This window comes from Equus caballus, chromosome 8, assembly GCF_041296265.1.
Source record: "Equus caballus isolate H_3958 breed thoroughbred chromosome 8, TB-T2T, whole genome shotgun sequence".
Classification (NCBI taxonomy): Eukaryota; Metazoa; Chordata; class Mammalia; order Perissodactyla; family Equidae; genus Equus; species Equus caballus.
The window spans coordinates 87048194-87073761 of record NC_091691.1 but is presented as its reverse complement, the minus strand read 5'-3'; the positions used below and the strand labels follow the sequence as shown (position 1 = coordinate 87073761).

The 25568-nt window shown below is 35.4% G+C and overlaps 1 protein-coding gene across 50 annotated transcripts in view; it reads left to right on the top strand.

The window, feature by feature from the left end:
• The window catches only part of PIGN (phosphatidylinositol glycan anchor biosynthesis class N), a 186936-nt gene that overhangs the window by 3375 nt on the left and 157993 nt on the right, over positions 1 to 25568 (top strand). For 18 of the 50 annotated variants that reach the window (XR_011421092.1, XR_011421095.1, XR_011421091.1 and 15 more), the window contains 5 exons: positions 15055 to 15281; positions 18044 to 18296; positions 20875 to 20996; positions 21466 to 21564; positions 23370 to 23476. Coding sequence is in view for 38 of the 50 variants with exons in the window: in XM_070221147.1 (XP_070077248.1) it covers positions 18076 to 18296; positions 20875 to 20996; positions 21466 to 21564; positions 23370 to 23476 (549 nt within the window). In the remaining 12 variants the exon portion in view is untranslated. The remainder of the gene's footprint in view (positions 1 to 15054; positions 15282 to 18043; positions 18297 to 20874; positions 20997 to 21465; positions 21565 to 23369; positions 23477 to 25568) is intronic. The other 32 variants (XR_002809990.2, XR_011421094.1, XR_002809991.2 and 29 more) reach the window with 3 other exon arrangements.

The window sequence follows — 25568 nt, the reverse complement described above, 5'->3', positions numbered from 1 at the left end:
ATGATTCAACCATGACAAAGTTTTCTTTTGCAATAAATCTGAATAAAATGTGATTCTCCTTAAAGACAAATCTTAAGTAATAATATTGCTTATATACATGTACTTGACAATAATAAAATAAGTAGGGTGTGAAAGATAATATTTTGGAATCAGTATCCTGAATCTTCACAGTTCTTGTGTATGTTCTGGAGGAATAAAAAGAGAAGCAAGGTAGCCTCTAGTGGCTATAGTGCATATTGCATGTTCCTTTGAAATGATCATCTTAAATAATTTATTCACCAAACCTTTGAGTCCTTACTAAGTGCCAGGACTGTGATGAGTGCTGGAGAACCCCTATCTTGCTGTCATGGGATCATGGTTAAGTGATAGAGAGACTGTAATCCAAATAGTCAAAGACATTGCTGTGTAATTATAAACTGAAGTAAAGGTTTTAGTTTCTGATTTGGACTGTGTAGTTCCTGAGGAAGTGATCCTTGAAAGTGCAGGGGGATGTTATGAGACAGTGGGGTGAAAGAGGGTGGAGGACAGGTTGGAAGTGCATTGTATAGAGAGGAGTCGTACCTATGAAGGTCTTGTAGCAATAAGAAGCATGGGATACTTGAAGAAATAAAAGAAGGCCAGCGTGGTGAGATGCCATAAAGCAAGGGGGAGTCTGTGAGACAAGGCTAGAAAGGGAGGCAGTGTTAACACCTTGTTAGTCATCTTAAGGATTTTAAGTCTTGATTAGGAAGGGGGAAAGGCACTGAAGGGTTTTATACAAGGGGTGAGATGTTCAGATTTGCATTTTGAAAAGAGCAAAACAAAAAAGTAATACATGGCTACTCAGCAGAAGAATAGGGTATAGAGAATGACTCCTAGTTCTCTGATTTGCGTACCTGGGTGGAAGGTGGTGCTGTCTCATGAGATTGTGAACACTAGGGAATTAGGAGGGTTACCACCTAAACAAGACTCATGGGGGGATATCATGAGTTTGATTTTAAACATATTCAGTTGTGTTTATTTGGAATATCCAAGTGGGTGTGCTGAGGTTGTAGTTACATATGTGGATTTGAAGCTATAATTTCTTGAGACTTTTGCATATAGATGATAACTGAAGCCAAGGGTATGATTAAAAATGCCTAGACAGAAAGTATAGAGTGAGAAGAGAAGAGGGCTGAGGACCAAGTTTTGAGTCACTCCAAAACTCAGCGACCAGATAGAGACCATTCCATGTCAGAGAAGTAGGAGGAAAACTAAAGGAGTAATGTTCACAGAAACCAAGAAATGAGAATTGTTTAAAAAAGAAGACATGGTTAACAAAGACAAATTGAATGGATAAGCCATGGAAGATGAAGACTAAAAAATAACCATTGGAGTTTGTAGTGTTGGCTACTTTAGTGAAAGCTTTCTCTCTGATGTAATGGAAACAAATGCTCAGTATAAGTTGTTGGACAATTAAGTGGTCAAGAAAAAAGAGATCATATTCAGTGTTTTGAAGAAATTGGCTGTGTTGGGGAGAAAAGGGCAGTCAATGCTTTTACAGTTTTTTTCATTAATTCTTATATTTGCGAGATGTATCATTGTCATAGATGTGATAATTCATTTTCAATGCTGTATGGTATTTCATTATGGATAAACAATGTGTCTGTTCCCTATTGTTAGATATTGTTTCCAATTTTTATTGTTACAAATAGCAAAAGCTGAGTTTTGAATTTAAAGTTTTTTACCTGTATTTGCATCTGATGTGGAATTTATCTTAATAAATTCTAAAGTGGTAACTGTACTATTACTTCTGTCAGTTGGTTAAAAACATAAAATTAGATCTTTAATTCACACCATATACAAATATATTCTAAATAATGATAGGTGAAAAGCAAAAATTTAGAACTGTTAGAATTGAGTTCTAATTTAAAACTATTCTTATGTGACATAAGAACAAGGGAAGTCTCTTATACAAGACACAAAAACTTTAGTCCAGAAAGGATAAGTTTGATGAATTATGCTGTATTAACATTATAAAACTTCTATTTAACAAAAGGCACCTAAAACAAATGTATATTTAATATGTATATCTAGATATATGTAGATACACACATATTTAATTATAATGTATGCGTTAAAGATAAAAGGCCAACAACCCTAACCATATTTGATCAAAGGATATGAATGCACAATTGAAAGGATAGGAAACCCAATTGACCAATAAAAACGTGAAAAGATGTTCATCCTCGCTACTAATCGGGCAAATAGACACTCGACAACAGGATGCCATTTCATCCTGTTTAGACTGGCATAAGGTAAGTACGACAACACCAGGCGATTCTGAGGATTTGGAGATAATAGGGACACTCATACATTGCCGGTGGGCATCTGAATTGTTATGGACACTTTGCTACTATCTTATAAAGTTGAAAGTACCATTTATTCCAGCAATTCCACTTAATAGAGATGGCTTTCAGACTTATTTGTACATAAAATAGTTCAAAATACATTTTTTACTACAATTTGCTATATTCGTGGATGCACATACATGCATGTACACACATAGGGAAAAATTAAAATACTCTTTCAAAAGAATTGTTTGCCTTACTACTTCTGAGGTATTTTATTGTGATATATTCTCTATCGTCTCCTATTCTATTCTATTTCATTTTTTTAAAAAAGGAAAGAAGGCTAATTGCAATCCACCAAAAATAATTTTGTGATGGGTCATCATTCCACTGATTGTCATTATGAAAACCTCCCAATTTTACCATAAGAGATATGCTTAATTGCAGCATTCTTTGCAGTAGTGACAATTGGGGACAATGTCTATCAGCAAGATAAGTTCAAATAAATTGTAGTATAGTTATATAATAGAATATATGTTTAAGTGTTCGAGATAATTCAAAGAAAGAATGCTTTGCATCTATTCTGATACAAATTAGTTTATAAGTAGGATGGGGAAAGCAAGAGTGGCAATGTTGATGATTATAATATTAATCAAACCTTGTAGAATGACAGATGGTTTTTAACCATACAGTTGACTGAGTTTACAATATATACTCTCTGTGCAGAAGAATTTCAAGTAATTTATGTGGATACTTCATGCTCTCAGTAGGTGGAGCATAACTCCTCACTCCTTAAGTATTGGTTGCACGTAGGGACTTCCTACCAAAGAGTACAGTATGAGAGAGGGAGGGAAACCATTGACTTTACACTGGAGAAACCTGACAAACACTACCTTAGCCAAGTGGTCAAGTTTAATCTCAGTAGCGATGAGTCAAGTTGATAGTATACATCCTTAATATGATGTGATGAAAATGGCACTTTACACATGTAGTTTTCCTCCCCACAATCTATAACCCCATTCTAATCATTAGAAAAACGTCAGAAAAATTCCAATAGAAGAGCATCCTACAGTATACCTGACCAGTACTCCTCAAAACTCACAAGGTCATCAAAACAAGCAAAGTCTGAGAAATTGTCACGGCCGAGAGATGCCTAAGGAGACATGACGAGTAACTGTACTGAGGTATCTGGGAACAGATAAAGGACCTTAGAAATGAAGGAAAAAATTTGAATTCTTTTCAAGTGTGTAGCTGGGCATGAATCATCTAAATAGATGACAACCTCTGTTGATCTACTAGCCATGAGGAAATTTGAAAATTAATTCTTATATGGCATTTTGTAAAGTCACATATAGTGTTCAATTAAAAGTGTCATGAATCGTGATGAAAAAGATATGCAGCCTAAAATAATAAATAAGAAGAAACAAATCAACTAGTGTTAATTACATGGCTTAATAGTTTACCTGATCATCTTCTCTCGTGTGCAGGTCTCAACTACTTTCTTACAGTTTTGACTGGCAATATTCACTCTTCACATGGCAGATTTCTCTATTTTTATTAACTATCATAAGTAATTAAGAACATAATCTCTAGATGACATCACAGAAAATGGCAGAGTATAGCACTAAAAGGGTCAGTCTCTCTACTGAAACAAGCAGAAGTTCTCAATAACAGAATCAGCTTCTTTGGAACTCTAGTATCTGATTGAACATTTGCAGCAACCAAAGGACAGCTTAATGAAGAAAAGGGCAGCTGAATTTTGGTAAGAGCACTGTGGCATTTTCACCCACTGGATTGCATCTTCGTTTACTAGTGTGGCTTGGCAGCAGCTGTGGGGACTATGGCCTGCATTCCTGATGTGGCTTACTGGTGTTTATTGTGGATCTTGTTCTTAAAATACCATGGTCTGTTCATTTCCTGAGTGACTAATGCAGAGGCTGGCTTTTGTTTCACACCCCCTCAAACTCCTCCAATACATGGAATGCATGCTCAGAAAAGACCTGAGAGGTCCCTAGGCTTCTACCTCTGGTTAATCTCTGGGCTCAGTGCAAGCAGAAGGTGGCCAGGTTTAGCAAAACAGAAAGATGACTGAAACCATCAAAAATCAGCATCAGGGGCCAGCCTGGTGGCGTAGTAGTTAAGTTTGTGTTCACTGCTTTGTCGCATTTGGGTCCCAGATGTGGACCTACACACAGGCCATGCTGTGGCAGCATCCCACATACAAAATAGAGGAAGATTGGCGCAGACGTTAGCTCAGAGACAATCTTCCTCACCCAAAACAAAAACCACAGGTAAACCCTGGTGACGGGAGAATCTGATTTCCAGGGTTACCACATTAAAAATGTAAGTTTTCAACAAAAAATTACAAGGCATACAAAGAATCAGGAGAGTATGGTCCATTCATAGGAAAGAATAATAAGTCAACAGAAACCATCCCTGAGGAAGTCCAGACATTGGACTTACTGCACAGAATTTATCAAGTCTTAAATATGCTCAAAATACTAAGGGAAACCATGGACAAAGAACTAAGGAGATCAGAAAAGTGATGCATGTGCAACGAGAGCATCAATAAAGAGATAGAAATTTAAAAAGGAACCAAGTGGAAATACTGAAGCTGAAAAGTATAATAGATACGAAAAATTCACTGGAGGAGTTCATTAGCAAATTTGAACAGGCGGAAGTAAGAACATGGAGATAGGGATGACTGAAATTATCCAGTCTGAGGAGCAGAAAGAAAAAGGACTGAAGAAGAGCGGTCAGAGCCTGAGAGAACTGTGGAACACCGCCTTTAAACAATAAGCTTTTAGTGTGATTTACACCAATGTGAACACTAAACCACTTAAAAGCATATGAGTTTAGCAAATAACCTTTATTGACAGGAACAAATGTTATGTGAAATCGGAGCTATCCATAAAATTTGTGGTGGTTATAACCATAACTCTAGTTGTGTTATCTTTTGAGTACAGACTTAGGCTCCAAATTGATTGTTTTTCCTAATTTTCATTTTGAAATAGTGTTTATTTATTTACTTATTTGCTGAGGAAGCCCTGAGCTAACATCTGTTGCCAATCTTCCTCTTTTTGCTTGTGGAAGATTGTTGCTGAGCTAACATCTGTGCCAGTTCCTCTATTTTGTATGTGGGTCACAGCACGGCTGCTGACGAGTAGTGTAGGTCTGTGCCCAGGAACCAAACCTGGGCCACCAAAGCAGAGTTTGTGAAACTTAACCACTAGGCCGTGGGGCTGGACCCTGAAATATTTTTAGATCCATGGGAAAGTTGCAAAAATAGTACAGAGAATTCCTGTACACTCTTCACCCACTTCACCTAACGTAAACATCTTGCATAACTGCAGTATAATTATCAAAACCAAGATGTTAACATTTGTATGATACTGTGCTATCAACTAAGCTATAGATCTTAGTTGAAATTCACCAGTTCTCCCACTATTGTCTGTTTTCTGATCCAGGATCCAATCCAGTTTCCTTGTTGCATGTAGTCATGTCTCTTCAGCCGTCATTCTATGACAGTTCCTCATTCTTTCCTTGTCTTTCATGACCATGACATTTTTGAAGAGTACTGGTCCATTATTTTGTAAACTGTTTTTTAATTTGGGTCTGTCTGATATGTTCCCGAGAATAGATTGGCACTATGCATTTTTGACAAAAATACCACATATTCTTTTGCCGGGAATCTATGTTGTGCCTTTCTCAGTGCATCATGTCAGGGTTGCATCATGTTAATATGTCTTATTATTGGTTATGTTAACTTTGACCACTGGGTTTAAGTGGTATCTGAGGGGTTTCTCCATTCTAAGTTAGTAGTTTTCCCATTGTAATTAATATATATTTTGGGGGAGATTTCTTTGAGACTGCAAATATCCTGTTTTGCCTCAAACTTTTACCCACTGAGTTTAGCATTTATCAGTGGATCTTGCTGGCTATAATTATTACTGTTGTGTTTACCTACTTATAATTTTACATTTCCCTCATTCTTCTACATTTGTTAATTGGAATTCTTCTGTGAAAAAGAGGTGTGAGATTCTAATCTCATTAATATCTCATTGCATGCTGGTAGAGATAAGGATAATATGTAATTATCTACAACATGATGTTAGAGAAAAAGTATCAACTATATTCTCCTTTGATTTTCCTTCCTAGAATTCTCTTAGACACTCTTATTTAACCTTATCTTTCTTATATTGAAATAAGTTATTTAAAAATAAAAATCAACAGAAACTATTGTTCATTTTTTACTTTTTCTATACCTGAAATCTGAGACAATAGAGCCTATGCTCCCTAACTGGAAAAATTAATTAGTTGGTGGTGGTTCCTAATTTACTTGGGAGGGGTTTTATAGGCTTTCAAGGACTCTTCCTTTTTCTTGGCTCTTTTCTTACCATCCTCCCCAAAACAAGTAAAATTTCTCTTCACCTTAATGTAATTTTCAGTGAACTAGGGGGAAGCAATCAAATAAAACATATATACATTCAGTTCATTCCACCAATTAATTGACTGCTCCATACCACTTAAGGCCCTGAGGATGAATGAACAGAAAGGCAGTCCTTGCCTTCATTCTAGCTTATATTCTAGTCTGAGAATTCATATTAAAAAAAATAAGTTTTGAAAATGCTAGGAAGAAAATAAATGTGGTACTTTAATAAAGAAACATGGGTGAGGATTCTTTTTGATAGCAGATCAGTGAACCATCTAAAGAGGGGACATTTAAACTGGGACCTGGAGATTGAGGATCCAGCCAGTGTAGTGCTGAATCCCTGAGGTGAGAAAGAGCTTGGTGTGTTTCTGGGAATTTAAGGAAGGCCAGTGGGACTGAGCCTAGGGAGGAAGGGGTGCTGTGGGAGTGGCATGATGAGGTGGAAGAGGCCTTGGAGATGCTGGAAGGACACGGGTTGTTATTCTTGGAACAATGAGAAGCCACTGAAGGATTTTAAGGAGGGAAGAGATATGACCTTATTTACATTGTAAGGGAAGAAACTGGAAATTGTATGTGGAATGCGTTAGAAGTACCTGAGTTTTGGGGTTAAGACCTGTGAATAAAATCCCTAAAGAACAATTAGAATGAAATGTGGGGACCAAATGAAATTTAGTACGATTTGTAGAGTCCAATATATAAGATAATTACTTTAGAGGAATGGAAAAATTTGTGTCATGTAGTTTCCTGTAGTTTAATAGGGAAACCCATTTGTAGGTTGTTGAACTGATCCAAGTGAAAAATGATAAACTTATATGGTGGCTGTAAATGTGGAGAATTGAGAAACACAAGCCCTTTTGAACATAGAACCAAACTGGATGCTGAGAAATATTAAATAAATGTACAATGTTCATGTCATTAATATTTAGTAGTAATGAATATTCCAAGTCCATAATCAAGAAGTTTTGAAATTTGATGGGGCAGTTGTTTTCAGAGCCACTTAAAAAGTTGTTTTGGGGGCTGACCAGTGGTGTAGTGGTTAAGTTTGTGTGCTCCACTTCAGTGGCCTGGGGGATCCAGGTTCCGATCCCAGGTGCCGACCTACATACCGCTCATCAAGCCATGCTGTGGCTGTGTCCTACCTACAAAATAGAGGAAGATTGGCACAGATGTTAGCTCAGCAACAATCTTCCTCACCAAAAAAAAAAAGGTGTTTTGCAGGGATTAAATTGCATGACAGCTTGAAAATGGTCTCTGATCATCTTAAAGCTATGATTTTATAGGCTAAGCAAACTTGTACAGGACACTCATTTTTCTGTTCAATTGTTGCTATATATATAAAAGATGTTGTGAGTACTTATCTAAAGCACTTTTACAAATAATGCCTTAGAATTAATTTATCTGATTAACAGAGTAGGAAATTAGTAGGATCAGAAAAAATATTGAATAAAAATATAAATAGCATAAATCTTCTGTTTCATAATACAATAGAAGGCGTCAATGTGTTGATGTTGATATATAACTCATTGTTATAATTTTTTTTGTTCATTTCACCTAACTAGATTTTTATTGCTGCTTATTAAGTAGCAGTATGATTTAAACAAAAGACTTCATCTCGCTGGCCTTCAGCTTCTACTTTTGTGAAATCAAAGTTTGACTAGGTTGTCCATACTTTCTAATAATTCATTTCTTCATGTAGTTAACATTTACTAAGAAACTATTAGTGGGTCAGTCGCAGGTGGACAGATGTCGTGGAGATGCAAGTGACTGGGTCTGTGTCCAAAGGATCATTGTTTAGTAAGACTGAAAGTCAATAATTCCAATAGTGGACTAGGCGCTACTCTGGAAGTGTTTCCAAGGCATACAATGGGAAGATGAGGAGCGATCAGTTTCAAGGGTGAAATTATGGAAGGCTTTTTGGCTTTTGTTCTTTATTTGTGCCTCTTCCTTGTGTTCCAAATGGAGAGGAGGAAGGCGTGAGAGAATTAATTAGGAGGTTTAGTTGGCAGAATTTAGTGAATATGTGACTATTCTTGTTTTATAATGTTTAGTTTATTGTGTTATCGTATACAGAGTACCAAGCACTGGGCCAGGTATGTGACATAAATTCATTCTAATCCTGACAACCATTTTTGTAGTTCATTGGTGTTATTTGCTCTTTACAGGTGAGAGATCTAAGGCTCAGATTATCTAAAGACAGAATCTGCTAAGGACTTGATTTCCAAGCCCTTCCAAAATAGACATGAAGTTGCCTTTTAAAATTTTGTAGACTGTTGCCTAATAGGTGCCTGAATAGAGTTATTGTCAAGTTCTTTTATTTATGGAATTTACTTATATTATATTAGTAATCACTAATAACAAGTCTCAATCTTAATTTACAATTTGGTAGGAAAATGTATCTGTTTCTTTTCTATTGCTTTCTTTCAAAATAATGTAAACTCAGCTATTTAGAGTTTGATTTAAAAAAATAAAAGCAAAAGTTGAGTTGCTTCACAATCTGATTGTCTACAGTATTGCTAAAACTTTATATTTGTATGGTGCTGTGTTGTATTTACTTGGTATAATGCTCCTGTCTTAGAATAGGACTGATGGTGTCTTTTTTTTGGATGGATAAGGAAACTAAGTGACTTGACAAGGATCCCATTGTTATTATATAACAGAGCTAGATTTTTCCTTTGGCTGTTATAGCTTTAAGAAGGTCAAAGTTCTCAAATAAAAGATTTATTTCACTACTTCAATAAACTTTTCGGTGGTGGAAAATTTATATTATCCTTTAACACATAGACTTTGATACTTTTTTCAGAAAAGCTATGTAATAGCAATTGGGAAAAGAAAGAACATAAGTCCAGGGAGTTATTTGTAAATGCAAATGAAAGTGAGAAATGATATAGATGTTTGCTTATTTATAAGCATAGTAAGGAGAATACTAAGATTTCCGTGATAAAGAAGAGCTACTTATATCAATGTAGCTTCTGTACATCTAAATATACCGTTTGTACTTTAGCTCTGAATAGAGTTTAAGATCTACCTGAAATGAATTAAGTGCTGGAAAAATGACTTACGTTGGACAACTAAATATGATACCTGACAGACTGGGTCCTGGACTGAAGGATAGGAATAAAGGATAACGAGTGAATAGCATGTTAGGAATAATTTTAGGCCAGTAAATTTGACAATTTGAATGAAATGGACAAATGGACAAATTTCTTAAAAGATGCAACTACCAAAACTCACTCAACAAGTGGTAAATCTGAATATCTCTATATATGAATAAATTGAATTTATAGTTAAAAACCTTCCCACAAAGAAAACTCCAGGCCAGTGGTCTCATTGGTGAATGCTGTTACACAATAAAAGAAGAAATATCAAGTTCTACGCAAACTTCCAAAAAATCCAAGAGGTGGCAAAACTTCCCAACTCATTGATATCAACACCGGAGAGAAAGGCATTACAAGAAAAGAAAATTATGGTCTAATATCTCTCATAAACATTGCTTTAAAATGCTAAACAATATTTTAGGAAATAAAATCCAACAGTATATAAAAAGGATAATACTTAATGACCAACTGGCATTTATTCAGGGAATATAAACTTGGTTTAACATTTGAAATTCAATCAGTACAATTCCCCACATTAAGACTAAAATAGAAAAACCAAATGATCATGATCATCTTAATAGATACAATAAAAAGCATTCAACAAAATCCAGCATCCATTCATTTAAAACTCTCAGCATATTAGTTAGTAAAGGGAACTTCTTTAACTTAATAAAGGGAATCTACAAAAACCTAGAAAACTGAGAACTTTCATCCTAAGATTGGAAACAAGGCAAGAATTTCTGTTGTTACCACTTCTCTGCAACATCATACTGGAGGTCGTAGACTGTATGATGAGCATAAGACGTAAATAAAAGGTATACATTGACAAGGAAGGCGTCCTTTATTTACAAGTAACATAATTATCTCTGTAGAAAATCAAAAGACATCTGTATAAAAGCTACTATAACTAACACTTTATCAATGTCATAGGATACAAGATGAATATATAAAAATCAGTGGTGATTTAAGAACTAACAACAGGAAATTGAAATAAAAAGTATCATTTACAATAATATCAAAAAATATGAAATATGTAGGGATGAATTACAGAAGCAGGGGAAACTAGAGGGTTATGATTATATTCATTATCTTGATTGTGATTATTATACACTTTAGATATGTACAGTTTATTATAAGCCAATTATGTCTCAATGAAGCTATGAAAATGCTATAAAGAACATTATCTGGCCACTTAAAAAAATTGGAGTAGAGATGGTAGATTAGATAAAATACTGACATTGAATTTACTGAAGTTGGTAACTCTACTTTAGCTATATAAGAGGGTATCACTATTCTTAGGAAATAAACATGAAAGTGTTTAGGGGTAAAGGGCTGTTGTATATGTAACATCCTCAAATGGTTTAGAAAAGATATTATGTAATTTTACACACACACACACACACACACACACACACACACAGGAGAGGGGTGAGCTGGAGAGGCGAGGCAGGGATGGGAGAGCTGAGAGAACATGGTAAAACAAAGGGAAAATGGTAACATTTGTATATGGCTAAGGGGCATATGAGTATTTGTACCATTATTCTTGCAACTTTTCTCCAAGTTTGAAATTATTTTCCAACAAAAAATATTAAAAATATATGCTAAAGAAGGTGTCATCATTTACAAAAATTCCTTAATGGGGACACAAAATACAATAACCAAAAGAAAAATTAATTGAACTTAATCAAAATTTAAAAGTACAGGTCTTTGAAAAACACTGTTAAAAAATGAAAAGGGAAAAAAAGAGGATTTTAAAAAAATGTTCATTACACACATGAGAAGTTGCTCACCATCACTGGTTATAAGGGAAATGTAAACTAAAAGTACAATTGGTTACCACCACACTCCCACTAGAATGGACAAAATTAAACATTACCACACCAAATGTTGAGCAACTGGGACTATCAGACATTTCTGGCCTGAAGGACATTATGCTAAGTGAAATAAGCCAGTCACAGAAGGACAAATACTGCATGATTCTATTTATATGAGATATCTAAAAGAGTCAAACTCATGGAATCAGAGAGTAGAATGGTGGTTTCCAGGGGTGCAGGGGAGGGAGAAATGGGAGTTACTGTTCAATGGCTATAAAGTTCCACTTATGCAAGATGAATAAATTCTAGAGCTCTACTGTACAACACTGCCTATAGTTAACAATATTGTACACTTGAAAATTGAAGAGGGTAGATCTCATGTTAATTGTTCTTACCACAATTAAAAAAAAATTACCCATATAGATAAGGAAAGTAGCAGCAGAGCAGTGAAGCTGAAGTTGCTGCTTTGATGTAAAACCAAGTTTGGGACTTAGTTCTCTAATCAAGAGATTTACGTCCATTAGATTAGATTTTAAGCCCCAATATGGATGGCAAACAAGTTTTTCTCACAGAGTAAATGCAACTTCATGTACATCAGGAACACTAATAATAGCTAGTACTTAATGAGTGCTGACTACATGGTAGGCACTCTGCTGTGTATTTTACATATTACATGTTACATGTTAACTCAATTCTAATAAAACCCTAAGGAGATAAGTACTATTGTCCTCCCCATTTTACTGATGAGGAAACTGAGGCACAAAGAAGTCACAGGACCTTCCTGCAGTCATACAGCTAATAAGTAGAGAAGGCAGGATTTGAATCCCGGCAGTGGAATGCTAGGCTATACGCTAGCATTCTGCTGTCCTGCCCCCCAAGGAAAGATACTGAGATCAGGTCTGGGCATATTGGTCATCTGGATAAACGTTAGAAAAAGCTTGGGCTCTCCACTGATGTGACTGAGGGTTCAAATCTCAGCTCTTCCCCTTACTAGCTATGTGATCTTTGGAGCATCAGTTAGGCCCCATGAGACTCGATTCCTTCCAGTGAAAATGGGGATTCTAATATTTCATTTACAAGGTAAAGCCTGAGGATTAGAGGAAATAATGTAAGAAAATCCCCAATCCCAGGATCTGGTACAGAGCAGGCACTCAGTCGGTAGTAGCTAATACTGTAATTGAATACTCTCACAGTGTGAAGAAACGTTACACACTGTAAGAAGGTATAACACATATTATACTTTCTATAAAAGTCAAGTTAAATCCTTAAATGGAATTTATAGCAAAATTGTAAATTGTCAATAAAATAAAATTGTAAAACTTTTAAAGACAATGCTTGTAGGTGTGTAAAACAGTTTGGAAAAAGTTTGGCAGTTCTTTTTGTAAATTTAAACATCTGCTTACTGTTTAACTCAGCAATTCTAATTCTGCATATTTATTCAAGAGAAATGAAAACACCTATACATAAAGTCCTGTACATTTACTGTTCATGGAGGCTTTGTAATAGCCAAAAACTGGAAACAATTCACATATCCATCAATAGGATAATAGATAAACAATTTGTAGTATAGCCATACAATGGAATACTTCTCAGTATTAAAAAGGAACAAACAACTCAATCACAGTGTGTGCATTAATCTCAAAAACGTTATGCTGAATGAAAGCAGATAGAATAAAGTACGTACTGCATAATCCCATCTCAGTGACATTCTAGAATGATAAAAATTAATCTTAAATCCCAGAAGGATTGAAAGATCAGTGATTGCTTATGGACAGGGCTGTGGGGGAACTTCTTGGAGTGATAAAACTATTCTCTATCTTCATTCTGGTGGTTGGTTATATGAGTGTATGTATTTGTCAAAACCTGTAAAACTTAAAGTGGGTCCATTTTTGTATATAAATTATACTTTAATAAAGTTGATTAAAAAGTAGATGTCGTTCATTAGAATGCTTCAGAAAAACTTAGTGAGACTATTGACCTTAGAATAATTGACTTATTTAAATAAGTGGAATATATTATGATAGAGAGCGCTTACATTCAGAAAAACAATTGTGTACAGCTAGAGATAATTTTTATTTAATATGCATATATTTAAAAATTAGACTAAAAGCATACATTAGTTGATAATTTTTGGATCTGAAAGAATTATCACAGGGTTCCTCGTTAGCATTGAAAAGTGGTCTACCAGATATTGTATTTTTGCACTCATCTTTTGATTGCCTAATATTCCAAGTATCCTTGAAGACTTGGTTAAATGTCAGTTATTCTTCAAAGCCTTTCCTTTGGTTGGGTTCATTGCCCTCTTCTTGGGGCCCTGCTAAACTGAATGCCTGTTATACTGAGGTGCATTTATTTTCATGCCTCCCTTCTTTGGACATCTGGAAAGCAGGGACCATGTCTATTCCTTTTTCTATTTCCAGTGCTGAGCGTAAGACTGGAGAAGTAGTAGGTTTTGAATAAATGTTGTTGAATTGAAATAAGATTCATCTTAGCCAAAATTACTTTGCCATTCATTTAATTAGTTCATTAAAAAAAACTGATGCAGCAGCTGCTCTCTGTCACTAGGTGGGACATACAGTAGTGAACAAGATAAGACCTCAATCTTTGTCCTTATGGGACTCACATTCGAGTGGAAGAGAAACATTAAGTAAATTTTAGCAATAAATACAGAATGTATAATTGTTTAAATCAAGGAAAATGAGGGAGGGAGTCTACTTCTGGGTTGTCAGAGAAACCTTGAGGAGGTGACACATTTGAGAAGATGCATGAAAGATGACAAGAAGCCTGCCATAGGGAGAACCAATTGAAGAGCCCAGAGGTAGCATGCTTGGGACAGAGAGGTTTCCCTGGATACAAGACTTTCAGTGCCCAAAGCAGGAAGGTCCCAGGCCAACGAGGAGTAGGCCAACTCCTCCACTTGTGCTCTAGGTTCCATCTCTTCATGATTTCACAAGGATTTTTTACTTGTGTAGTTACTTTAGCTTTCTGCTGCAGCATTAATTTCTTTCTATATTCTAAGTTGCTCCTCAACACACAGATTGTCTAGTATCTCCTAGGTGAGGAAACCCCCATATTGGCCCTACATCAGTTTTCCTGTTTCTTGTCTTCAGACTCAACGTTCTCCCAAAGAGCTGTACTCATTCTCTTATCTTACCCTCCCTCACCTCCCGTTCAATGTTCAAACAAGCACTTTAATGGGGCTCAGCTTTCACTACTCTGTTGAAATTTCTCAACAAGGTTAACAAGAACTTCAAGTGGCCAAATCACTCTTTGCTGCCCTGCTCTTTCTCTAATCTTTTAATCTTTTTAATCTTTTAAGTGTATCTGACAAAGTTGACCACAGTCTCCTCTCTTGAAACACTGACATTAGTAATAATTTCTCTGTTTGAAATCTTGTCATTTAGGGGCCAGCCCTGTGGCCGAGTGGTTAAGTTCACGGGCTCAACTTCTGCAGCCCAGAGTTTCACCGGTTGGGATCCTGGGCACGGACATGGCACGGTTCGTCAGGCCATGCTGAGGCAGCGTCCCGCATAGCACAACCAGAAGGACCCACAAGTAGAATATACAACTGTGTACTGGGGGGCTCTGGGGAAAAGGAAAAAAAGAAGACTGGCAACGGTTGTTGGCTCAGGTACCAATCTTTAAAGAAAGAAATCTTGTCATTTAGAATATTCTACTCAATGTCTCCTTTTTAATTCATCAAATTTAGTTTGTTATACTGCATCTATTTGAAATGATGGCTTTTTCTTTAGGAGGGCTTGTGAGATAAGCAAGAAGAGAATTACATATTGCAAGTATTTAATTTATTATTAGGAGAATCAGTATTCAGCTGAAAAAAATCATTTCCATGTACAGTATATCAAAAGCCTTAAAGATGCTCAGAGCCTTTGACTCAGTGATTGCACGTATAGGCAGTATCTTAAACACATAATGTGAAATGTCTGAAAAGTTATAAAAATTATATACAAATTTACATTAATCACATTGACACTTTTAATAGTGAAAAATTGGAGAAAGCCTCAATGCCTAACAATATGGGGATGATCAGGAAAATTAAGATGCACCCATAGAATAGTGTGTGGTAATGGTAAATGATGTGTAGGAAGAGGTCGTTTTTTTTTTCCCAAATAATAGAGAAATGTCAATGTATAATAAAGGAAAAAATCAATATGGAAAATTGTGAGCCTCTGTAAAAATCTAGATAGGATGAAAATTCTAAGAAACTGTTAACATTTTTCTTTAGGTGGTAGAATCGTAGATAGTTTTTCTTTGTTTTCCAAACTAACCACAGTGATTATGTTTTATTTTTGTATTCAGAATACCATTATTAAGATAGTACTTGCTGTGTAGTTGAAGCTTATGTATATTAGAAAAAGCTGGGGGCTGGCCTCATGGCTTAGTGGTTAAGTTCATGTTCTCCACTTTGGCAGACCAGGGTTTCACTCGTTCGGATCCTGGGTGCAGACCTAGCACCGCTCATCAAGCCATGCTGAGATGGTGTCCCAAATAGCTCAGCTAGAAGGACCTGCAACTAGAGTATACAACTGTACTGGGGAGCTTTGGGGAGAGGAAGAAAAAAAAAGAGGAAGACAGGCAACAGATGTTAGCCCAGGGCCAATTTTAAAAAAGAAAAATGCCAATTTTTTTTGTTGTTGTTGAGGAAATTTTGTCCTAAGCTAACATCTGCCGCCATTCTTCTTCTTTTTGTATGTGAGCTGCCACCATAGCATGGCTACTGATGGACAAGTGGTGTAGATCTGTGCCTGGGAACCAAACCTGGACCGCCAAAGTGGTGCGCACCGAACTTAACCACTAGGCCACCAGGGCTGGCCCAAAAAAGCAGAATGTTTATTTTGAGGGTTTTGTCTTAGATTGCAGAATAGCATCTACTCTCTAAGGGATTTTCATACTTTGTGGAATATCTTTGATATTTAATTGACTCTTGATTCTCTCAAGAAAAAAGTGGCCCATGATTTGACCATTTGCTCTATTTTATTTTCTTTTTATGATGTGCTTGACTTTAATAAGGTGTTTTTCCCAATATTTCAGTTTTTTGGCAGGATATTTTGCCATTTTTTCCTTCTATGATGTAATTCTTCAGGCCAGGAAGAATAAGATGTATCTGTAATTAAAATTACCTCATCTTTGGTGTTTTTCAGCCCAGAGTCACTATATGTAACTAATGCGGTTACATTATAAGAAAGACAAGTTAGAGTACTTTATTGTTGTTTTTAATCTACAGAGAGATTCATCAACAAAAGCGAATTACAGACTGGCTTGAAAAGTACTCCAATGGACAGTTTGATCTTGACAGTTAATGGCATACTGTCTTACAGGGTTATTCAAATGTTTCACTTTGCTTAGTATTTGTAAGCTCATCAGATGCAACTATGTTTTCTTGGTGTTCTCTGTAGAACCCCAGCACACAATTATGCACATAATATGTGCACAGAACACTTTTACTGAATGAATGAATGTAACCTTTTGCTTTTTGTATTGGTTCAGGGAACTAAAATAATGTTCCCTTAATGAGTGCCAATTTTCTGAAGCGCAGATGAAATTTAACTACTTTTTCCTCCCTATAATTCAGTTAAATAAACAAAATGCGTGTTGTCTGCTCAACTTGGTAGTAGTCAAGAGAAGATGGAAGTCTCCTAAACTGATAACAAAAAGTAAAAAATAATCCACAAACATTTAAATAATCTTAAATTCCAAGAATATCAACAGTTATTGTGTGGGCAACCAAGAGTACCACGAGTTATATAGTTATATTTTCTATTTTATTCAGGATTTGATTTCAATGAACCCTAATTCATTTTAGGACTCATTTAATTCTTTCTCTGTTTTTTTTTTTTAAAGACTTTATTTTTCCTTTTTATCCCAAAGCCCACCGGTACATAGTTGTGTATTTTTAGTTGTGGGTCCTTCTCGTTGTGGCATATGGGATGCTGTCTCAGCATGGCTTGATGTGCAGTGCCATGTCCGCGCCCAGGATCCGAACCTGCGAAACCCCGGGCCACCAAAGCAGAGCGCACGAACTTAACCGCTTGGCCATGGGGCCGGCCCCCTCTTTCTCGGTTTTTGGATCCTATGTTAGTTTTTATGAGCTTAGTATGCATTTAAATTTACTATAAATAGTTTATTAGTGCTAATTGTTTACTATTATGCTTGAACTTTTTCTTTTTGCTTGAGTGTACTTTATCATGTATTTTATTTCCGTATTATCTCATTATTAAATAATGCTTATTGTTAGTCCCATAAATGAAAATGAAGTTATGAGTTATGTACTGTAATATTTTTAAATATACGTTCAATCTACACATAGTCATCAAAATATGTGAAAATACATGATTCATTAAGGTTTACCCAATTTAATTTTGTTCCCTCTTTCAGTTTTTCTTGAAGATTAATGAGTTACACTGGATATGCTGCTGTTCTTTATTTTGGGATTGCTCGTACATTTTGTGTTCTTCGCCTCCATCTTTGATATTTATTTTACATCTCCTTTGGTTCATGGAATGACTCCTCAGTTTACGTCATTGCCTCCTCCAGCAAGAAGATTAGTGCTGTTTGTTGCTGATGGCCTGCGAGCAGATTCACTTTATGAGTTAGATGAAAATGGAGATTCCAGAGCACCATTTATTAGGTAAGCATGTCAACTGGTACAGATGCACCTCTGGAAAATATTATCATGATACTATTTATCTCATCTTGGGCACAAGAGTGATGACGAGAAAGAGAATAGGGCACATATACATTGGCCATTGTCTTATGGATTAGCAAGTTATTTCTGTTATTATGGAAGTTGATATCAGGTGAAGTGAAATGTACGACCTTAGCTGCTTGGCCAAACATGTCCTAATTTCTCAGATCTGTCTTACAACTCATTATGTTATCTTTTTCTTATAAAACAAGCCTGTTAAATTTTTTAAATAATGACAAGCATAAGTGTTAATGAACTGCTAATTGCAATGATGTTTAACTAGAAAATACAGACTTCAACTCAAAATAAGCCTTCTGTATAGTATATAAAGTCCTTCCAAGCCTATATCACTGTGCAGTGTAATTTTAGGTTTTAAGTGGCTTTAAATAGAAATGTTTAATTTTTTGGACTTATGGGGCTCCTGCAAACAATTGTTCTTTTTCTGATTAGTGGCAAGCCCCTCAAAAGCCCTTCCTAATGCTGTTGTGGAGAGACTAAAACTCAAATTCAAGTGGAAATTTCTCTAAAATATTGCATCTTCCCCTGACCTTATCTGTGATCATTACCTTCTATCCCTTTACTCTGTTTTATTTTTCTTTGTAGTACTTAGCATATGCAGGTTCCAGGAAGGCTGCGCCTTTGTTTTGTACAACACTTTATCTCCAGTTCCTAGACCATTGTAGGCAGTTAATAAATATTTGCTGACTGCTAGAAGAATGAATGAACTTGAATTCTAGGTTGAATTTCCAGAAATAAATTTATGGTGGTTCAAAGAAATGCATAATATACTAAAGGATAAAAATAAATAAATGAACCACTCAGGGCAATAGGAAAATATGAGTAGGAAAATAAGATCAAAGCAGAGTTAAGTTCAGCACACAAAAATGTGTAACATAAATTCCTACAAATAATTAAAAAATTTGAGTGATGTATTTTGGTGAATTTCTTAGTTTTCAAAGAAAGGAGAGAAATATAGTTCTCTGCAAAATTAATAAAATAAAAATATACAGGTTGTTAAGAAAAGACGAGCTTTTCTGGTAGCACTTGTTTCTCCTTTGGGTGTTAGGTGGCGGGCCAAGGGCTCACACAGTTGACGTGCCTTGTGTTGTATGTCATTGTGTGTTTACAGTTTCAGGAATCTTCTACGTTTTGTTTCTTAGTTTATTTTTTTAAATATATGGTCTGAATTGATCAAACTGTTTTTATACAGAGGTATCCAAATTTGTTTATACCTCCCTCTTTCTAAGTTCGGTTTTCTTTATATAACTGAAGAGGTTAAAAAATATTTCTCCCTTAATGTGTGGTTCAGTAGTTTTCAAGCCTTTTAATTATTATGTATGTATTTTACCAAAATTGGTTTTATTATGAGGTGAATCAATATTAAGTATCTAAACTAGTACTTACAGATATTTTTCTACAGAACATTTGGAGAGTCAAGCATTTATCTTGAAAAATGTTAGCAATGCTGTCGTTGTTTTATATCTTGTTGCTCTGCCGCTCTTTCCCCTGCAATGGCATTACTGGTGGTTTTGCTTTCTTCACCCAATTTTTCAGAACACTGTGATATAGCTTAAAGAATGTTGATACATTTTAGCAAAAGAACACTTTGCCTGTTCTAATCTCAAATTTAGGAATATAATTTAACTCCCAATTAGGAGTGTAGCCGTTTCCCCTCTCCTTAGTTTTTTATTTTGGGGATTTTTCAACTACAGAAAAGTTGAAAGGATTATATAATCAACATCTGTATACTGCTAACCTAGATTTAAAAATTAACTTTTTTTTTCATATTTGTATTCTCTCTCTCAATACACATACACATATACCCACACATGCTTAAACTTCTAATTATTTTTTTCCTAAACAGTTTGAAAGCAAGATATTATGACACTTCACCCATAAACACTCCAGCATGTCTCTCCTAAGAATAAGGACTTTCTCCTATACGACCACAATACCATCATCACACCTAATAAAATTTAACGTCAATAGAATAATATTGTTCATATCAGTTATTTCTTATGTAACAAAGCATCTCAATACTTTATAGCTTAAAACAGTGGAGGTGGGGCTGGCCCTGTGGCCGAGTGGTTAAGTTTGCGCGCTCCGCTTCTGCAGCCCAGGGTTCGGATCCTGGGCGCAGACATGGCACCATTCAGTAGGCCACCTTGGGGCGGCATCCCACATGCCACAGCTAGAAGGACCCACAACTAAAAAAAATATATATACAACTATGTACTTGGGGGATTTGGGGAGAAAAAAAAAACAATAGAGGTATATTTTGTCTCATGATTCTGTGTGGTGGTTGGTGGTTGGTTGTTTTACCTGAGCTCACTTATGCTACTGAATCCAGCAGGCAGGAGGGCCAGGACTGGGCTCAGCTGGCGTCAGGAACGTTTCTTATCTTTTTAAATTTTGATTCACTTTTTTGGTTTCAATTCCTTCTGTAATAATCTTATTCTAAAGCCTTAACAGAACATTTAATCCTGGTCTATGTTAACTATTCATCTGTGGTATCTTTTAGGAATATCATAATGCATGAAGGCAGCTGGGGGATTTCTCATACTCGTGTGCCAACTGAATCTCGGCCAGGTCATGTCGCCCTAATAGCTGGTTTTTATGAAGATGTCAGTGCAGTTGCCAAAGGTATCGCCTATTTAGACCATTTGTCACATGAAAAACTTATTGCGTAAATATTGCTGCTTTAACACTGAATCATGACACACAGTAAGGTGTGTTTTGAGATACTTTTGACAAATGTTTTAGTATGCCTTACAAAAACACACTGGTGTTGATTGAATAATTAAACTTTAGTTTTTTATCATCCTGTACTATTGGAAGAATATGATTGGATGGATCTATGGTTTTCCTACATGTTAACTCTCAAAAGTACAAAAGTGAGTCTATATTTTAGTAAGAAGTAAATTATCTATTGTAAGCTTTTTAAAAATTTTGTGGTATAATACATGTGACAAAATCTTTTATTAGTTTTGCATTTGTTCTGCAATTAATCCTCGTTATTATTTTAAGAATACTTCTTTAGGGGCTATACTAATACTTCGCCATGTATCTATTACTATTGTTAGTGTTTGCTTTTTTTCTTACTTACCTGAAGGATGGAAGGAAAATCCTGTAGAATTTGATTCTCTTCTTAATGAAAGCAAGTACACATGGGGCTGGGGAAGCCCGGATATCTTGTCTATGTTTGCCAAAGGTAAGAGTCATTGATTATATTTCCTCAGATAGTAAATAGGTAATAAATCAATAAGATAATTTCTAATATATTACTGTATTTTATTGATTCTGAGATACATGCTTTTATATATTTAACATCTCTGAAGTAGGGATGTGTATTACAGTGGATAGAGATGTCAGTTTGATTTTTCCTTTTTAGTTGTACTTGAAATATTGGCACATCGTACGGTTGTTAGTATCTTGGATTCGATGAAATGGTATATGACTGTAACATTTAACAGCTTTATAATATTGGGCAAGTTAGGTAACTTCTCTGAACCTTAATTTCCCTTTTTGTAAAATGTGATAATAATTTATATCTCATAGGTTTGTTTTTGTGATTAAATTAGATAATTCATGTGAAACTTTTAGCAAAGTGCTTGTCACATAATCTCTCATGATGATGATGTTGATGTCTGGTTCATTTTACTTTGATAAATTATTAAGAAGTTAGTGGATATTCACATATAGATTTAAACGTTAAAGTTTATATTTATAATTTCTGTTTTCATATGTTCAAGATCATGCCATTTGGATTTGTTTTATTTGTTTCTGTGCATGAATCTACAAGTACAGAACATCTCTTGATTAGAAAATTCACTTATATTATTTTCTAAAATCAGTTGGATTCAATTTGAATTTTATGTCATTAAATGCTTTTTAGTGGGAGCAGAATGATTGGTCATTTCATGTAATGAAAAGTTTTTGTGACAAATTTACTTAGCCATGGGTGTAATTATAATAATTGGAATTATTGAAGATTATTATATGTCTCAAAAGCAAAATATATATTTAGAATTTTATGTATGATATTCATAAAACATTGTTATGTAGGGCAGGCCAACAAACCTCACACTGCTTGCTATTTATAGACTTCTTTTTTCGGAAAGCAGCTTAGCTTTGGGGGACTGGTAGTGGTGAGGGTGGATTAAGTTGCTATGGCTCACCAAACTTCCCTTCCTACTTCTGGCTCCAGTTGATAGGACAGGACCAATGCCTGAAATGGAGGCCATCCAACAGGGATGTTCCATTTCTTATGGTAATCAACAAACACACTCAGTCTTTACTTAAGATGTGGGAAGGAGAATGGCTGAACAGTGGCTTAATGTCATTAGAGCAGAACTGATATTATCAGAGATTGTCACTACTTTGTTATATCTCTTTGTTATGACCTGTAAGGGCCTATCTAACTCAGAAATTCACTAAATTGATTAGATTATTAATAAAATCTTGCAAATGTATAAGATTAATATATTTGTTGACTCTTCGGACTGTTTGGCAATAAGCAATATTTATTCCCTTATATTGAGAAAAATGAACATACTATGAATAAAAGAAGTGAAGTATTTCAGTTTCCTTCTTGCTTTAGGAAGTTTTGTAAACTAAATGACTTCATCTGTTTTAGATCGTAACATCCTAAGGATGCACACATTTTTTGACTAGTTTAATCCTTATCAACAAACTTTGGTTTGTTATAGTTTATTTTTGTCCTATTGTATATTGGCATTGTGACTTTGGCAAGTTAATTAACTTACATGTAGTGTATCTGTAAAACTAGAATATGTTATTGTGAGAACAAAAAGCAACAGCATATGTTAAAGTACAAAGCATGGTCTGTGGCATGTAAAATAAATGTTGAATTATTCCTCTCATCTTTCTCTTCCCAGCATAATACAAAATCTTTTTGAAAAATCTGGTTACTCACAAAAATCTTTAAATGACTTACATATTTTATGACAGTTTAAAAGATTGTTAAAGTCTTTTTTCCCCAAATTTCCTTTTCAGATGTTAGTGGAGACCATGTTTTTATACATACTTATGATGCTGATGATGAGGATTTTGGTGCTCATGATGTAACAAAACTGGATACGTGGGTTTTTGATAATGTTAAGGTACGTGCTATTGAGTGGTTAATCTACAGCACATATATTTGTACCTAAGGTACTAGAAACTGATTTACTAGTAACTCCATCTTAGTTTTTTTCTACTTCCATGAACTTGAAAGTTCTGTTTTGTAGCACACCACTTTAAAAAGACTAGATTCTAAGAAATTACACGTTCTACAATAATCAATTAATAGAAGTTTTTTTTTATCGTTACGCTTGTATTTCTGAAAAATAAATCAATACTCTCTTCTTGCTCCAATTTCTCCCTCTCTCGCTGCCTTTTTCCTGTTTAACTAGGTTATTATTATTTTTTTATTTTTTTTATTGAGTTAATGATACGTTACAATCTTGTGAAATTTCAGTTGTACATTATTGTCTGTCAGTTTTGTTGTAGGTGCACCCCTTCCCCCTTTGTGCCCACTCCCCGCCCCCCCTTTCCCCTGGTAGCCAATAATCTGTTCTCTTTGTCCACATGTTTAAAATCCTCATATGAGTGGAGTCATACAGAGATTGTCTTTCTCTATCTGGCTTATTTCATTTAACATAATTCCCTCAAGGTCCATCCATGTTGTTACAAATGGGATGATTTTGTTCTTTTTTTATGGCTGAGTAGTATTCCATTGTATATATATACCACATCTTTATCCAATCATCATTTGATGGGCACTTAGGTTGCTTCCATGTCTTGGCTATTGTAAATAATGCTGCAGTGAACATAGAGGTGCATGGGACTTTTGGAATTGCTGATTTCAGGTTCTTTGGATAGATACCCAGTAGTGGGATAGCTGGATCATATGGTAGTTCTATTTTTAATTTTTTGAGGAATCTCCATACTATTTTCCATAGTGGCTGCACCAGTTTGCATTCCCAACAGCAGTGTATGAGGGTTCCTTTTTCTCCACAACCTCTCCAACATTTGTTACTATTTGTTTTAGTTATTTTTGTCATTCTAACGGGTGTAAGGTGATATCTTAGTGTAGTTTTGATTTGCATTTCCCTGATGATCAGCGATGATGAGCATCTTTTCATGTGCCTATTGGCCATCCATATATCTTCTTTGGAGAAATGTCTGTTCATGTCTTCAGCCCATTTTTTGATCGGGTTATTTGATTCTTTGTTGTTGAGTTGTGTGAGTTCTTTATATATTAAGGATATTAAGCCTTTGTCAGATGTATGACTTGGAAATATTTTTTTCTCAGTTAGTGGGTTGTGTTTTTGTTTCAATCCTGTTTTCCTTTGCCTTGAAGAAGCACTTTAGTCTGATGAAGTTCCATTAGTTTATTCTTTCTATTGTTATAGAAGTTTTTAAAAAATAATTTTAAAAAGGTAACCTTTTTAAATTCCATGTTTCTGACAGTAAAATGAGCCCTAGATTGGAATTCAGGAAACCTGCATTTCATTCCTAGTTTGATGAATTATTCTAGGTGAACCTTCTTGATCTTCCATTGACCACAGAACCAGTCTCTTACAGTAGTGGAACCATGTGAGATCTGTGAGTTTCCTTTAGAAATAAAGATTTGGATTTAATAGTGACAATTATCCTAGTTTCACCAGCAATCCAGGAGAATTTATATTTTCAAAAATTGTGTGAAAGTCAATTGTGGGTGGATATTGGCTCTCTCCTTTCTGCCAATCCATTTTTTTCTCATCTCAAATTGCAACCTATAATTCATCTGTTGTAAGAAGCATTCATTGGTTGACCCTTAATGATTCTTCTTTTTACCAGTACTGTCTTTTTTATTTTTGTGAGGAAGATTGTCCCTGAGCTAACATCTGTTGCCAACCCTCCTCTTTTTGCTTGAGGAAGATTGTTGCTGAGCTAACATCTGTGCCAATCTTCCTCTATTTTGTGTGTGGGATGCCGCCACAGCATGGCTTGATAAGCAGTGTGTAGGTCCACAGCTGGGATCCGAACCTGCAAAACCCAGGCTGCCAAAGCTCACGCATGAACTTAACCACTACACCACAAGGCCAGCCCCACCAGTACTGTGTTTTGAATTGACATTGCGGACTTCTCCACAATGCGGTCATTTTTGTTTGTTTGTTTGTAAAGGTACTCCTCAGTATGTGCCTGTATTACCTTTTGTATTCTCTTGGC